The sequence below is a fragment of the Capricornis sumatraensis genome, chromosome 17, assembly GCF_032405125.1.
Source record: "Capricornis sumatraensis isolate serow.1 chromosome 17, serow.2, whole genome shotgun sequence".
Classification (NCBI taxonomy): Eukaryota; Metazoa; Chordata; class Mammalia; order Artiodactyla; family Bovidae; genus Capricornis; species Capricornis sumatraensis.
Genome location: NC_091085.1, coordinates 68,233,723 through 68,250,763, shown reverse-complemented (window position 1 = coordinate 68,250,763; position 17,041 = coordinate 68,233,723). Strand labels below are relative to the sequence as shown.

The 17,041-nt window shown below is 45.6% G+C and overlaps 1 protein-coding gene across 2 annotated transcripts in view; it reads left to right on the top strand.

Moving 5' to 3' along the window:
* Positions 1–10,725, top strand: part of RPH3A (rabphilin 3A) — a 62,413-nt gene extending 51,688 nt beyond the window's left edge. For both annotated transcript variants that reach the window (XM_068990089.1, XM_068990088.1), the window contains 6 exons: positions 4,553–4,679; positions 6,654–6,710; positions 7,415–7,569; positions 8,136–8,217; positions 9,532–9,628; positions 10,595–10,725. In XM_068990089.1, the coding sequence (XP_068846190.1) occupies positions 4,553–4,679; positions 6,654–6,710; positions 7,415–7,569; positions 8,136–8,217; positions 9,532–9,628; positions 10,595–10,725 (649 nt within the window). The remainder of the gene's footprint in view (positions 1–4,552; positions 4,680–6,653; positions 6,711–7,414; positions 7,570–8,135; positions 8,218–9,531; positions 9,629–10,594) is intronic.
* The last annotated feature ends 6,316 nt before the right edge of the window (positions 10,726–17,041 follow it).

Genomic DNA, 17,041 nt, shown 5'->3' with positions numbered 1-17,041 from the left:
CTTCTGTGAGTGTGTGTATATTCATTATATACATACATGGTGGTGGCGGTTTAGTGGCTTCAGCCATGTCCAACTCTTTGCAACCCTATGGACTGCAGCCCGCCAGGCTCCTCTGTCCATGGGATTCTCCAGGCAAGAGTACTGGAGTGGGTTGCCATGCCCTCCTCCAGGGGATCTTCCTGACCCAGAGATCGAACCCACATCTCTTAGTCTCCTGCATTGACAGACAGGGTCTTTACCTGGTGCCACCTGGGAAGCCTCATATACATACATTTAGTGTACATATATATGCAAACACCGTCATTTACAGTACAAGAAATATCTTCTTGAATATATCTGGAACTTGCCTTTTTCCTTAACAATATATCTTAGGTTTGTGGCCATGAGAAGACATTTAGATCCACCTAATTTTTTTCAGGATATTTATTTTACTTTTTAATTAGAGTATATTTGCTTTGCAATGTTGTGTTGGTCTCTGCTGTACAACAGCGTGAATCAGCTGTATGTATACATATATCCCCTCTCTCTTGAGTCTCCCTCCCAATCTCCCATCCCAGCCCTCTAGGTCATCACAGAGCACCAAGCTGAGTTCCCTGTGTTGGACAGCAGCTTCCCATTAGCTACTTTATATATATATATATAAATGATCTTTAATTTTATTTATTTTTTTCTTTTTCTCTTTCTTTTTTAAATTATTATTATTATTATTTTTACTTTACAATATTGTATTGGTTTTGCCACACATCAACATGAATCTGCCACGGGTGTACACGTGTTCCCAATTACGAATCCCCCTCCCACCTCGCCCTCCGCACCATCCCTCCGGGTCATCCCAGTGCACCAGCCCCAAGCATCCTGCACCCTGCATTGAACCTAGGCTGGCGATTCATTTCTTATATGATATTATACATGTTTCAATGCCATTCTCCCAAATCATCCTACCCTCTCCCTCTCCCACAGAGTCCAAAAGACTGTTCTATACATCTGTGTCTCTTTTGCTGTCTCGCATACAGGGTTATCGTTTCCATCTTTCTAAATTCCATGTATATGCATTAGTATACTGTATTGGTGTTTTTCTTTCTGGCTTACTTCACTCTGTATAATCAGCTCCAGTTTCATCTACTTCATTAGAACTGATTCAAATGTATTCTTTTTACACATTTTACACATTAGATCTACCTAATTTTTAACTGTTTTAGAAAATTCCACGGCATAGATTTATCACATATTTTTAAATGCTTTATTATTAAATATCATGAATATATATACAGGCTTCCCTGGTGGCTCAGATGGTGAAGAATCCGCTCGCAATGTGGGAGAGCTGGGTTTGATCCCTGAGTTGGGAATATCCCCTGGAGGAGGGAATGCCACCCACTCCAGTATTCTTACCTAGAGAATTCCATGGACAGAGGAGCCTGGTGGGCTACAGTTCATAGGGTCGGAAAGAGTCGGACATGACTGAGCAAGTAACACTTTTACAGAATATAAAAAAAAACAATCTTTCAAAAACCTTAATATTTTGTTGCATTTGCTTCTGCTCTTTTTTTTTTTTTTTTGTAAAGAATTAAGCACTACAGATGCAAACTGAAGCTCCTCTTAATACTCCATCCCCCACCTCCTTTCTTCTTCCTTCCCCAGGGCTAACCACTATTCTGAATTCTATGGGTATCATTCCCAAGCGTATCCTATGCTTCAGCTGCATAATTATGTGTCTATAAACAGTATATGATATTGTTTGGCCTGTCTTAAAGTTTTATGTGACTGTTTACCCCTTTACTTATCCAGTTCCCTGTGGGCAGGCGTTTAGACAGCTCCCAGCTTTTCTCTATTATAAACGCATTTTCAGTGAGCACTCTTCATGCTTCCTTGTGTTCATATGAGTATTTCCTTAGGATAGAAATCAAGGAGGAGTATTTGCTGGATCAGAGGATATAGGGTGTGGGTCTTTTTAATTTTACAAGACCTACAAACTCCTCTTCAAAGAGGCTGTTCCAAGTACATTCTTGTCAGCTACAAAATTTTCCTAAGCACACATTTTTATAGCAGTGTAACATCCATTTAGAAAAGTGTGCATGAGAAAAGTGTACAGATAGATGAATTTTCACAGAGTGAACACACTGAGTTAAGAAAACAGAGCGGCCCTGGGCCACGGAAGCCCTCCCCTGGTGCCCCCTTTCAGTGAGGACCTTTCCCCGCAGGGGGTCCCCCACCCTCACTGCGAGCAGGACAGGCTCACTTAGTCTAGTTCTGCACTTTATACAATGAAATCACGCCACCTCCTCCTTTTATGTCTGTCTGCCTTCATTTAATTCCTGTTTGTGACAGTCACCCGACTTGTGTGTAGCTGCAAGTTGCTCTTTCTCATTGCTATTTAGTATTCCATTGTGTGGACATAACACAGTTTCATGTATTCATTCTACTGTTAATGGGCATTTGGTTGATTTTCTGTTTGGGGCTATTACAAATGGTGCTGCTGGGAACATAGTAGTAGCTGTTTCTTGCATGCGTTTCTGTCGTATATACACCTGGGAGGGTAATGACTGAACTGCAGTATATGTATATGTTTAGCTCTGGTAGAAACATAGCCAGTTTTCCATAGTTTTAGCAGAAACTGTTTTTTACACTCCAACAAGCAATGTCTGGGGGTTCCAGCCGCGTCCTCATCAACACTTCTCCATGTTGGCCATTCTGGTGAGTGTGTAGGGGTGTCATATTGTGGTTTTTGCATTTCCCTGGTGAGTGAGGACATTATTTTCAATGTGTACTGTTAACGTTTCCAGGATTATTTCATAATTTTCTTAAGATCTCTCCCCATTATAGAATACTTGTGTTATTTCTGCTTTTTCACAATTACAAACAAAACTATAGGAAGGCTCTTTAGTTACGTATTTTTGCACTTGTATCTTCAAGATAAATTCCTAGAAGTGGCATTGCTAGGTCAAATATGGCGACTATTTTTAAGTCTTTGGAGACACAGTGTCCTGTAGAAAGGATGGTGTTGTTCACACCCCTACTGGCTGCATGGTGTGTACACATGGGGCTCAGAAGGAGGGTGTTCTGACCCTCTAGAACTATGAACCTTGTTCAGCAACTTTTTTTTAATTGGAGTATACTCGTTCAACAAATGTTGATGGCCAAGAGCAAGGTGCTGTTAGTTCCTATCTGCCTCCCATGCCTTGGTGAGGTGGAAATTCCTTCCTTCCTCTTAGTATATGTCAGGAAGAATTATCATGCCTCAACTTGTCCTTTGGGCCTCCTGAGGTACCTTTCTCATGACCAGCCAGTTTTGTGTCTCTAGTGTGCTTAATGCTGTACAGAATGGATAGCGAAAGACGATACAGTGTTCTGGGATTCAGGAGCTTCAAATTCTGGTTCTGCCCCTTGTGTGATGTTAATTGTGTCTGACTCTTTGCGACCCCATGGACTGTATGTAGCCTGTCAGACTGCTCCGTCCATGGGATTCTCCAGGCAAGAATACTGGAGTGGGTTGCCATCTCTGCCCCTTAGTAGGGAAAAATTATTCAACCTTTCTGGGCCCCAGTTTCCTCTACAAAGTGGGAAACTCAGAGGTTTGGGAGAAGAGAAAGAATTAAATGAGAAGAGGTCCTAGCCTAACTTGGGAAAACATGCTGCTGAAATGGCCATAAAGCAGATGAAAAGGGGGCTGGGCTTCATTACTCATCAGGGAAATGTAAATTAATACTACAAGGAGATAGATACGATGGCCTACTCAGAAATGCAAAAGTTAAAACTGACAAAAACGAAATTAGAATGAAGAACAACCAGGACCTGCGTAAACTACTGGTAGGAATATAATTGGAGGAACCACTTTGGAAAACTGTTTAGACATTTCTACTGAGGTTAAATTTGTGCATTAACCTCAGGAGAAGCTTGGCTCACCAATACCCAATAGAAACACATGCATATACAAAAAGACATGAAAGTGAATATTCCCTTGCAGCTTCATTCATAACAACTAGAAATAGCTCAAAACCAAATGCCCATATGTAGCAACATTATTAGAGTATATTTACATGATGAAATACTATACAGCCAAAACAAGGACAAATTACTATACACGTGGATGACTCTCACAGACATAATGTTGGACAAAAGAAGCCAAATGGAAAAGAACCTACACATGTGATTTTATTTATATGCGGGTCAAAAACAAGACACTGAATCTTGCCAAGGGAACAAAATGGTTATCTTTGAGGAAGTTAGTGGCTAGGGAGAATCATGAGGGTCTTCTGGCAGCTGAAATGTTTTACATTTTGATCTGAGTGGTGGTTACATGGGTGTATGCATATTCAAAAATCCAGCAAGCTAAAAATTTAAGTTTTGTTGCATGTTACTGCTCATTAAGTTAGACTGCTATCAAGAAGAAATGTGAAATGCCTGGCCTAGTGTTCAGTAAATAGGAGGTTGTATTATTCCTGTGCACATTATACGTTCCCTACCATCATGAATCACACCCAGCTCTTGGTACACAATATGTGCTCAGTATATGCTCTTTTTTTTTTTTAATCCCCATCCTTTATACTGGCCACAGAATTTCTGTCTGTGATGAGGACAAATTCGGCCATAATGAGTTTATTGGTGAGACCAGATTCTCCCTCAAGAAACTGAAGCCCAATCAGAGGAAGAACTTCAATATCTGTCTGGAGCGGGTGGTCCCGGTGAGTGCCTATGCCCTGAGGGTCCAGTGAGGGAGAGGATGGGATAGATCTGTCAGGTGCCAGACAGGAGAGGGGCTGCGGCAGCTCTGGGGAGGAGGGTGAAGATTTCAGCTCAGAACATCGTGGTTGCCTCCTGGCTATGCCTTCTTCCGACCCTGGTTGGCATCGCTTCTGAAGGGCAGTGTGGTGTGGCAGGGTGGTCTGCCTGAGTTCAAAGCCCTGCCATGTCCCTGCTCCCTGGCCTTCACCAAGGGTCTGAACTATTCTGGGCCTCAGTTTTTCTTGTCTATAAAATGGGCATTACAGTAGCACCTGCCTCGTAGGAGGGTTGTGTGAAAGACATAACTAAAACAACCTTGCGCATAATGAGCATGCATAAACTACTTGTTGTTATTATAGAAAATAATGCTGCCTTACCCACCTGTCAGTCAAGAAGTTCGTAAAGCATCGCAGAGATACGCAGAAGGCAGGATAGCAGAGTGCTTAAGAGCATGGGCTCTGGAGCCAGGCTGGGTTTGAGTACCAGTTTCTGCCACTTGCAGTATAACTTGAATCCCTTGACTTAACCCCTCTGTGCCTCAGTTTTCTTATCTGCAAAATGGGAAAATACAGTACTAACCTCATAGGGTCTTTTAAGGATTGAGGTGACAGTACATATAAAGCATTACAACTGCTATTTCTCACCTTTTGAGAAAGAATGAGAACCGCACTGAGGCTGTTCAATTGGGCTGCACCTCAGAATCAGCTGGAGATTTTAAAACCAGAGCTTTACAAAATAGATTTCACGGGAGATCTCCCTGGATATTCTGACTTAGCGAGGAAGGGTGAGACCTAGCAATCTGTATTTTTACAGATAATCCAACCCACCCAGTTTTTTTTTTTAACCTCTGAGCCACCTGGAGTCCAGAAAGAGGAGGGAGTTGCTAAGATATGAGTCGGTGATTCTGCTCTCAGACACCGGCCGTAGCCCAGCTTTGCTGCGATGACCAGTACGTCTCCTCGCTGGGCAGTGAGCCAGTGCCCCCATGGCGAGGCCTGCAGCATCCTCCCACCAGATGGCCAGCCTCAGGAGGGGCTCTCATGTGTGCCACACCATGTTCCATAGCACCGACAAAACAACAAGGAGAACTTTACACCGGATGCCAGGCTCCAATAAATCACCAGATGTGCTAGGAGGAAGCCTTTCCTCTGGGTCTTTGCCTGGTAACAGCTGGCTTCTTCAGGCTTCATCTCCTTCCCCTCACTCAGTGAGTCCAGTCGGTCAGGACAGGGCCAGGCCCCCATCTGGGTCTTCAGTTACTGGGTCTGCTCATCTTGCTCTGATGGGCACAGCCAGTCCCCAGAGGCACAGAGGTGGCAGGACAGGCCTGCGCTGGCCCCAGAACCCTGCTGATCTTTGCTCTTAACCCTCTCACCATTGACTCCCTTCACGTGTCCCACCAAGGACAGGGATCTCCTAAGCACTGTGCCCTTTGCTCCGCACCTCAGTTTCCTCATCTCTAAAGGGGAGAGGTTGGATTTAACCAGCGCTTTTCACATTCTGTTCCCCAGAGGAGCCGTGGGGAAGAAGCATCTGGTGGACCAGATCTCAAGGCCCCTGTGCTGCTTCAACCAGAGCAGACAAAACCTTATCGGTTTTGTGGATCCTGTAGTCTGCCACTTACTGATTGGGGCAAGTGGTTTGACCACTCTGACCCTCAGTGTCATCATCTGCGAAATGGGGACATTAACACAATCTACATCATAGGCCGTTGTGCATTAACATGGTCTCTCAAATGGTTAGCATTTTATATACGTATATATTAGCTGAAAGGAGAGTGCTGGAGGGCTCCTGAAGCTTGGAGGACCTCTCATCACGGCTCTGGATGCTAGTGGAGGGGAGAAGAAGGGGTCTCTGGTCTTTCTTGAGTAGGGCGATGAGCCCCATTGACAGTGCTGTTTTTCTTTTCTATCTTTTCTATCTCCCTCCTCAAGATGAAGCGTGCCGGAACCACTGGGTCAGCCCGAGGCATGGCCCTCTATGAGGAGGAGGTGAGTGCCGAGGAAAATGGAAAAATAGAGTTGAAGCCACAGACAGGGTTTGACATCTCCCCTTTCTCTCCCTCCCTGGCCCCTTTCCCACGCTTTCTCCCCAAACCACCCACCTGTTGGCTCATGATGAGAGGTGCCCTTGCCCAGGGCATTAGAGCATGAGACCAGGAGCCTGCTCTTCACACCTGGAGCCCCCAAGGTGGGGGAAGCCACATCCTCTTGCCCACAGGAGACACCCTCGTGTTCCTTGGCCTTGTTTGCAGAAGCTCTTCTAGTAATTCTTCTGCACTAGGGCAATGCCACGCTCCCCTTGGGAAGGCAGGGCAGGTTCTTTAAGCTGTGCGTCTGGCAGAGGCTCAAGTTGGGCTTCACAGCCATGCCCTTGGTCCCAGGCACTCCACTTTTGAGAAGACTGGTTGGATGGGGGGTTCTGAGCTCAGAGTTGGGCTGGCATCAGGGTCAGGCTCAGTCTGTGACTGTGTCAGAATAAAGCCATCGGCCCCTGTGTGCCAAGGGCTGGGCCTCTTGGCTTTCATCCTTTGCTTCTCCCTGGAGGTTGGAGGGGTGTGTCTGCTATTTGTGGTGCTGAACTGCACTTGTGCTGGCCCAAGTCCTCCTACTCTCCACAGACTCTCTCTTAATGATCACCATCCATGTTCCCAGACCCTGTCCATCCTAGACCCACTCACCCTCTTCTCCTGCAGCAGGTGGAGCGTATTGGTGACATAGAGGAACGCGGCAAGATCCTGGTGTCCCTCATGTACAGCACACAGCAGGGAGGCCTCATCGTGGGCATCATACGCTGCGTGCACCTGGCAGCCATGGATGCCAATGGCTACTCAGATCCATTTGTGAAGCTGTGAGTCAATGCCGGGGCCTGTCAGTGGGCCCGAGAGGGGATCCTAGGTCCTTGCAAATGGAGAACTAGAGAGCTTCCCCAAGATCATTTTACACTGAGGCCCTGAGAGGGCAAAGAACCTGCCCGAGGTCACACAGTGAGACAGATGCCCGGCTTAAGAGGTAATCAGTAGTGAATCCCCAGACACCATCATCCAGGTTCTCAGTGATCCACTGGGAGAAAGTCCTGGCTAAGAGCACAGACTCCAGAGGCAACAGCTGCCTTGAGCCCCCAGCTGTGTGACTGGAGGCACATGTTTCAACTTCTCTGGTCCCTCAGTTTCCTTATATGTAAATGGGCGGTTGTACCATCTAGGGTTTGTTGAGGATTAAATGTGCATAAGGTGCTTAGGTAATGTCTGGCATCAGGTAAATGCTCTAATGCACACTTGTCATTATTAATGTTGATTCACTTTCTGATCTGTTCATTAATTATTCTCCCGACACTAGTTGGACATTTAGGGTCATCAGGAGGCTATTCCTATTCATTAAACTTCATTCATAATAGCCTCTTATGTCTGCTCTCAGCTGGCTGAAACCAGACATGGGAAAGAAAGCCAAACACAAGACTCAAATTAAGAAGAAAACCTTGAATCCTGAATTTAATGAGGTATGGTTGTCCTATTTTTTGTCATATGCTGTAATAGTTCCTATATGTGAAGGTGGAACAAATTCCCTGCTAGAAAGTTGTAAAGCACATTTTTTTTAAGAAATAGCTTTTTTTCATAGATCACCTTGAATTATCTAAAGACGAAGGAATGAGTTCCTCATCACCGGTGGGAATCAAGCCTAAGACAGAAGCCTATAGATTTGGAATGTCAAAGGGAAGAGGCTGTGTTTGGGGAGAGAATGTCTTTACTAACTCTAATTGTGTGTAATACTAATATTTGAGGAAATAAATAGGAGCAGTTGTCCCCCTTACCAGCCACCTGGTTGGCAGTGCCCTCTCCCTCTCCCTCAATTCCCAGATCCATCCAATGCATCCAGTCCTGCTAAAGCCACTCTCCAGATGCCCATTTAAGGTGTTCCTTCCTCTGTATTGCACTGCGACTTGTCAGGGACCTAAATCCTCAACTCATGGGCACGAGGTTACGGTCCAGGCATGCAGCTGGTAGATGAAGCCGTTGAAGTGGTGATTTGGAAAAAAATATATTAATAAATAAAGAATAAAGTGGTGATGTAGAAAAAACTGCTAACATGCAAAATTGGTTCTTACCATAGTTATAAAATGGAAAAAGGAAACCACAGTACAGTATATTCATATTATATTCCTATAATTTAATATTTGAATATTTCATATGATATAAAATTCAAATTAATACTCACATTGGTTTTTTAAGACATACACCAATATGGGTGACACATGGGGAACGTTGACCTTGGTCATTCTTGGGTGGATAGATTACAAGTTTGGTTTGGGGTTTGTGTAGGGGGCGCCGGAGTTGCTTCCATGTTTGTTTTAAAAGTGAACATGAGTGAATTCTATGATTGGGCAGAAGAGTTATTGAAAAAATCAGGTTATCTGAAAACATAAACACCTAAACCTCAACTACCTTTAATCTCTGAATGATGAAGAGGAAGGAAAACCACTTCAGAAGCTATCAGAATGTCAGGACTGAGTTCATGTCTGTCTACCTTCAAGGAAACGTGACCAGAATCAGCCTTCTTAGAAAAACCCCACCAGTCTTCCCAACTTCAAGCAGAGTCATTGAAAAGAGAATTACAGGGCCTGGGGGGCTTTGTTAAACAGAGTGTTTGTTTAAAGGGGATTATCAGGCCTGGGGTAAAGACCCCCTTGATTCCAAATAACCAATACAAGGGCCCCTACCTTGGTCCATGCACCCCTCAGACTCAGCCTCTTAGCTCCTGATGCTGAAGGCTCAGAGAACCCTGTCACTCACATACCTTCCTCTGCTGCATCTAGGAATTTTTCTATGACATCAAACACAGTGACCTGGCGAAGAAGTCACTGGACATCTCAGTCTGGGACTATGACATCGGCAAGTCCAATGATTACATTGGTGAGTGGTCCCAGCCCCTGGGCAAAACGCTATCTTCTATCCTCCTAGGAGAAGAGAGCCTTACCCAGGGATGCAGAGGTTTGAGGACCCTGCTTTACTCTGGCAATTACTTTGTCCAAATGCAAAGTCAGGACCCAGGGTCCTCATTTGGGTCCAATTTGGGTTACAAAGCTGGGAAGATTGGATCATGATTGGCTATTTGCTGAACAGATCACCTCCAGTGGAATAAACAGTTGCAGAGGAGAGGAGTGTGTGGCCTCTGCAGAAAACAGGGTGCAAAGGAGTCTCCTTAGTCTATTGGCAAGTCCAGGATGAAGGTTCTGTTGTTCCCAGTCCCCCTCCAAATAATGAGGAAGCACCATCATTACCTGTGGAGCAGGGAGGGAATTCCCGACAATGGATACAGCTCCAGCAAAGGAGTGCAGGCGGGATTGAGCAGGGTGATGAAACGGACTCCTTGGAAATGCACGATGAGTCCCCAGAAGTAGTGAGAGAGAGTTTCAGTGAGCAGAGTGGTGATTTTAAAAAGGTCTTTAGGGACTTCCCTGGCGGTCCAGAGATTAAGAATTCTCTGGATTCACTTCCCAATGCAGAGAATGTGGGTTTGATCCCTGGTCAGGGAGCTAGGATCCCACATGCCAAAAACATAAAACAGGAGCAATATTATAACATATTCAATAAAGACTTTAAAAAAATAAAGGTCTTGAAAAATAGACGGTGTAGTTATGACTTGATGCCATAGTAGGGAGCCGTTGCAGGTTCTTAAGCAGGGAGTCTGTAGACAAAGAAAACCAGTGGTAATAATAACATCACAACCACAACTTCCAGGAAAAAAGATGGATCCCAAGTGGCTGGGTGGGTGGGTGATCACTGCTTGGTGGCAGGTTTTCCCCCAACTAGACATTTGGGTCTAGAATGAGACTCCACTCCGACCACCTGCCCCTGTCTTCCCTTCTTGTCCTCCAGGAGGCTGCCAGTTGGGGATCTCGGCCAAGGGAGAGCGCTTAAAACACTGGTACGAGTGTCTGAAGAACAAGGACAAGAAGATTGAACGCTGGCACCAGCTACAGAATGAGAACCACGTGTCAAGCGATTAGGATGGTGCCCAGGTCCCCAGGTCCATGCCCCAACCTGTGCCCCTCACCCCCACCCCGAGCCTGCCCCAGCTGCCCGTTGCATTCTCATCTCTCTTCTCGACACCTTCCCCACCCATCCCTCCTAGAGCCTGCCTTTGAGGTCTCCCCTGCACCGTGGACATTGTCACCAATAACCTCCACTCTCCATGATGCTGTGATGCAGGCTCTGAATCTAGCCTGTCTCAGATCCCTCCAGGATGGAGCTGTAGGGATGAGGAGAGTTTCACAAGAAGGTTGTTCATTTAACAACCTCTCAGCCCTGGTGAATTACAGAGGCTCTTCATCATTTAGGACTGTTTTTAGATCCTCCTGGCCTTGGACACACCTAACATCCATTTGCCTATACCTTCAGCTGTCAGCAGAGCCAGACAAGGTCATGAGGATGAGCCCTGGGACAGAAATGGAGCATCCCGGCTCCCCGCGCCCCCCTCCCCCACCAACTTCTTCACATCATGCACTCAATTGCCACAAAACAGACCCCCGTGTTTAAACTCTCCAGTGACTAGGAACACACTGCCCAGCTCTAGATGCATCAAGAAATGACCATGCAGAATACCCCAAGGGACTGGGTACCCCCCTCTTTGAGGATGTTCCCTATTTGCTTCCTAACAAAAACTAGCCCCCATTCTGTACCACCCCTCTCCCACTTCTCCTCCTTCCTTTTGCCTGATGCCACATTCATCTTTTTCTTCTCACCTCCTTATCTCTTCTCTCCACCCCCACCTCTCGCCCCTTCTTCTTTCCCCTTCTCTGAGGGGATAGAATAGCAAAAGCAAAAACATATATCTTAACACAGGCTCACCTCCTCGCCTCCTCTCACCAGCCTAACGAGCAAATGCTGAGAAACCGGCAAAATCCTGAATTACCACGTAGGTCCCTGCTTCTGTAACCACTTCTCCCCTTGGCAGAGCTGGGTGTACTTGGACCTTGGGCCGCTCGCTAGCACTGCTCTGGGAGCATGGCAGCATCCAGCAAGCTGTGTAGATGCTCCGCTCAGAGGGCCTTTCTCAGCCCCTGACCTCCCCATGTGGGCGCAGAAGGTGTTCAAACCAGAGCCCTGGTTTCCAGGGGGCCTCTCCATAGAAGCCACCAGTCTCCTTCCTTTGCTCCTAGTTAAATGAACACATGACCCCTTCCCCTCACTCTCTCTCTCTCTCTCTGACTGTCTGTATCCTGCCTCTAACTCAGAATCATCTCTGGTCTCTCTGTGTTTCTCTGTCTCTTTATCTCTTGCACTCTGTTCATTGTGTTGGGAGAATAAAACACCATCGTGCACATAAAACATTAGAAAGTGACAGATCCTGACACCAAAGGCTTTTCTTCCATTCTGGATTGTTCAGTCGTCCTAAAATTTTTTTTTAATTGTTTTAAAGGAGGAAAAGGCAATGAGGCCAAACTTTATAAGATTTGAGTCCAGGTCATCTCCAGTGCCCTGCAAGAAAGGTTGGATTTTTTCCCCAATTTCCAGTAAGTCTTCCTCCATGAAAATCACCCCATTCTCTCCAAAACACCACCATTATCTACAGAAGTAGCCAAATGGACACTAAACTCTCACTGTCTCCAAACGCACACCTGTTAACCTTCCATTCAGGGGCTCCCACCCCTAGTTCCCCTGACAAGTCATTGGAAGGCATCGATTTCTTGAATAACCATTTTCTAGATGCCAGGCACCTCGCCTTCTCTACAGTGGCCAGCAGCTTCCTGGCTGCCATCTTCCCCACTGACCCTCCCTCTCCCCAGGGACCCCCTTGGTGCCCATTCTCAGCCCACCTCCTTCTCATGGTTTGCCCTTAGGAGAAAGCACTCTGGCTGTGTCGCCCAGGCCTAACGCTGGCATCGGCGCTGGACTCAGCATGCAGCTAGCTCACAGTGCCTCGGCCCAGGCGCGCCCCCTCCCTGACAGATGCAAGCACCTCCCTGCCTAGAACACACACACACACACACATACACACACACACACACACACACACACACACACACACACACACACGCCCTCTGGTGCATGCAGAACCACCCATCGCCTTTCTTTGTGATGATGTAGCCAAAAATAAAGTAGGAATATCCAGGAAAACCGGTGGCCTGGGTTTTTGTCCTCTCTGGTTTTTGGAAGCTTTCTCTTCCTGCCGACATGTGTGATGCCTACTCGGATAGTCAGTATTTAATGAGCATCTGCTGTGTTGCAGCCACTGGGGTCACAGCAGTGAACAGGCAGATGTGGTCCCCGAGCCCGTGAAGTGTGCTTCCTGGTGGATTTCATCTTGGAAAGGTAGACTCCAGCCAGCTTGGCTGAGCTCACACCCTCCTGGAAGAATGCTCTTTGCTGGTGTCCACTCAATAAGAAGGGGACATCCTCCTCTTCTTCTGCCTAACCCACCCTTGGGGAAAAACCCCTAGTGGTTGTGGAATCAGATGATGTCAAGGCTGAAAGAGACCATAGAGTTGAGCCAGAGTCTAGTTCCGTGAACTTGCTTATCTGACAGATGAATAATCCAAAGTCCGGAGAAGGGAATGGCACACCCAGCATCTCATGGCTGCAATGCCAGGAAAGGAGCAAGATCAGTGAACTCCATGCGCACTGCTCTTAACGCACCAATCCAAAAAGGCAACTCACCAAACACCTCCTTTGTATTCTAGCACTTTCCATCCTGCGGCGAGCCTTTTCAGAGAGGATCCCTCACTTGAGATTCTCAATGGTCCTGAATGTGAGCTAGTAAGTAAACTAACTTTTCAGAAGGATTTGGAAACTCCCTGTAAGTGAAATTTTTCAGCTTACACCAAAAGTGCTTAAGCAACTCACCAGGAAGGTTGGTTACCTCTCAGAAGGGGCTGGCAATTCCATCCAAGGGTAACTTCTCTTCATGCCAAGTTTGAGGCAGTTTCCTTTTCTCATCCCCCAAAGGGTGGTTTTCAAGGTTGGAGACAGAAGCTGGCATATTAGAATCATCTGGGGAGATTCTTTTTTTTTTTTTTCAAACTACTGTGTTTGCCCTGTCACCTTCTCTGCTCCCTTCAGATTCTGCTACACCCTGGGGACGGGAGGTATATTTGAAAACATTCCCTGGTTGATGGCCTGGTCTTCCCACCTCTATCATGACTTTGCAAACCTCTGCCCTAAAAGTCCATCATTTTGCCTCCAATCCCGTCAGCTGCCACCAGGTGGAGAGAGGTGCCCGTTAGGGCCACAGAGCTTTCTCGGAATGGCAGGAGACCCGAGTTACCACTCTCTTTCCTGTGCTCATGGTGTACCACTGGACACTACTGCTGAGAGAGACTGAGGGCAGGAGGAGAAGGGGACGATAGAGGATGAGATGGTTGGATGGCATCACCGACTCGATAGACGTGAGTTTGAGCAAGCTCCACTTTCCTGATGGACAGGGAAGCCTGGCATGCTGCAGTCCATGGGGTCGTGAAGAGTCAGACATGACTGTGTGAACTGACTCACTTCCCACAGAACCTACGAGCAGCATCTGTGTCCTGCTCAACACAGCACTCTACACCCAGCATCCACCATCGGTCAGTCCTGAGCAGCTGAAAGAAGAAGCCTAATTTCCACCTCTAAAATGGTTCATCTTACCTGGGTGTGGGGACATCCTTAATGGGCTGAGATGAATACACACGAGGAAAGTTGTCATATATATCAGTACACTTAACTTGGCTAATTTTCTTTTTCCCCACTGAAACCAAATATATCATAAGAGGGGATGCTGTGTCCTGAAAATCACCTGACCAGGAAAGTACACCAGCTATTTAATCCTCTCAGTGTGACATTCAGATCCTGACTGTCACTTCCTAGCTGTGGAACCTAAACTCTCTGAGTCTCAGTTTCCTCATCTGGAAAATGGGGACAATAAAGACCTCAAATAGGTGAAACCAAGTTGTCAAGGTCTGATCTCCCCTCTGGGTTGACAAAGGTGAAGGTCAAGGGGCTGGTGGCTCCTGGTGAAAGCTGGGCACAAGCCAAGTGGGTTAAACACCCAGGGCTCTGAAACACCCTGGGCTGGCCCCACCTCAGCTCAATCAAACTTGCCAGGGGCCTTGCCTGATAAGGTTAATTAATAATAATAATACAAGCACCATGGAAACAGAAATGGCTGTCCATGCACATAACAGGTATAATATTTTGCTTGGCTCTGGCCCAAGTTTGCTTCTTGAGCTTGAAGACTTGAAGGGTCTTCAATTCTGTAGGCAGGACATCAGAGTGTCCTGATTCTCTCACTTCGTTCCCCAGGCCCACGGATGTGCCTTCATTTCCCAGTCATTCGAAGAAGACCTAGACCATATCGCTGAAGGCAGACCCCCTGGATGAAATCCTGCGTAATCTGTCTCATAAAACACATGAGAATGAGCCATCTATGATTTCCTGCGCCTGTTTCTTTAAAGGAGACAAGAACATAAAAGCCACTTGCAAAGGCATAAGGGCCTAATTCTGGATTTTTCCAATTATGCCCTCAGGTCTTTCACAATTGTCTCACTTGTACTTAACTCTATGCGATGTTTTAGGGAACTTGGCTTTATTACATCTTGCCAAAGAATTCAGTGCTGGTTTTCTAAGGACAGATCTCTTTTTGCATTAGGGGCATCACCGACTCAATGGATAGGAGTTTGAGCAAACTCCAGGAGATAGCGAAGGACAGGGAAGCCTGGCATGGTGCAATCCCTGGGGTCTGCAGTCCCAAAGAGTCAGACATGACTTAGCGACTGAACAACAGCAAGGATTTGTTTACATATACTTTGTCAAAAGTATATATTTCATTAATATGTATAATTGCCCAAAAGTCATTTGGGAACAAACAGAATCTCTGATAAACATATATTCCAAATGGCTGTATAGAGTGTCACATAGATGGATACCCATCCCCTTTATGGTTCCAAATATCTTAGGCTTGTCAATATGTTACACAGAAGAAGTGGGGAGTGTCAATTAATTGATGAACTGGTTAAGACAAGGGTGATTCAGAAAGGTAGCTAATTGTCACTTACAGACCACTTCACCCAACAGCCAAATACACATGTCTCTCAAGCTCACATGGGACATTCACCAAGAAAGACCACTGTTGGGCCCACAGGATGCACCTTAACAGATTCAAAAGAATAGACAGCATAAAGTATAGAATTAAACAAGAAATGAGGAAACAAAAAATACTTGGAGAATTCCAGCATCTTTGGAGATTAACTAACACATGGGTCCAAAAGTCTAAGAGACGTGGAAAAACTATTTTGCACTCAAGGAAAAGAAAAAAAAAAAATCTTGAGATGCAATGAAAGCAGCACTTAGAGGAAAACTTTTAGCACTGAATGCATATATTAGAAGAGGAGAAACATCTAAACTCAGAGAGGAGCTGGTGGAGCAAGAGGTGGAAACATTCTGGGGTGATTTCATAATTCGTGGAGATAAGACATGATTTTGGCAAAGTCATAAAATGTACAACATAGAGTGAACCATAGAGTAAACTTTGAGCTTTGTTTAATAATAACATGTCAATATCAGTTCATCTTACCACTCCAAAGTCAAAAATAGGGGAAATGATGGGGACATAAGTGAACTCTGTTCAGTTCAGTTCAGTCACTCAGTCGTGTCTGACTCTTTGCAATCCCATGAACCGCAGCACACCAGGCCTCCCTGTCCATCATCAACTCCTGGAGTTTACCCAAACTCATGTCCATTGAGTTGGTAATGCCACCCAGCCATCTCATCCTCTGTCGTCCCCTTCTCCTCCTGCCTTCAATTTTTCCCAACATCAGGGTCTGTTCAAATGAGTCAGCTCTTCGCATCAGGTGGCCAAAATATTGGAGTTTCAGCTTCAAGTGAACTCTGTACTTATACTCAATTTTTCTGTAAACCTGAAGCTTCTTTAGGAAATAAAGTCTATTAATCAAAAGTACAGGACAACGTCATTTAGGAAAAAGAGACACATGGTTGTCCGTTAAGCTGGGGCGAGGGGGGATATATATATATATATATATCTGAAAAGATCTACACAGAATGCTTATAGATGTAGTTCTTGAGGTTTGGGATCCTAGATGGTCTTTACACTCTCTTATTTTCCTGGCATTTTTCTTTTTGAAATATGCAGGTAGTGCTGTAAAGATCACAGGAGACTATAAAACAGTTTGGTAAAAAAAAAAAAAAAAAAAAAAAACAGTTTGGTAGGCAACCAAAAACGACAGAGGAAATCTCCCAAAATGTTTTTACCTATAATTTCTCTTGAGTTAGGTACTAACCTGGGTTTAAAAAGCAACATTTTCAGAATAGTCTCAAAAAAGGCCTAATGCTCTA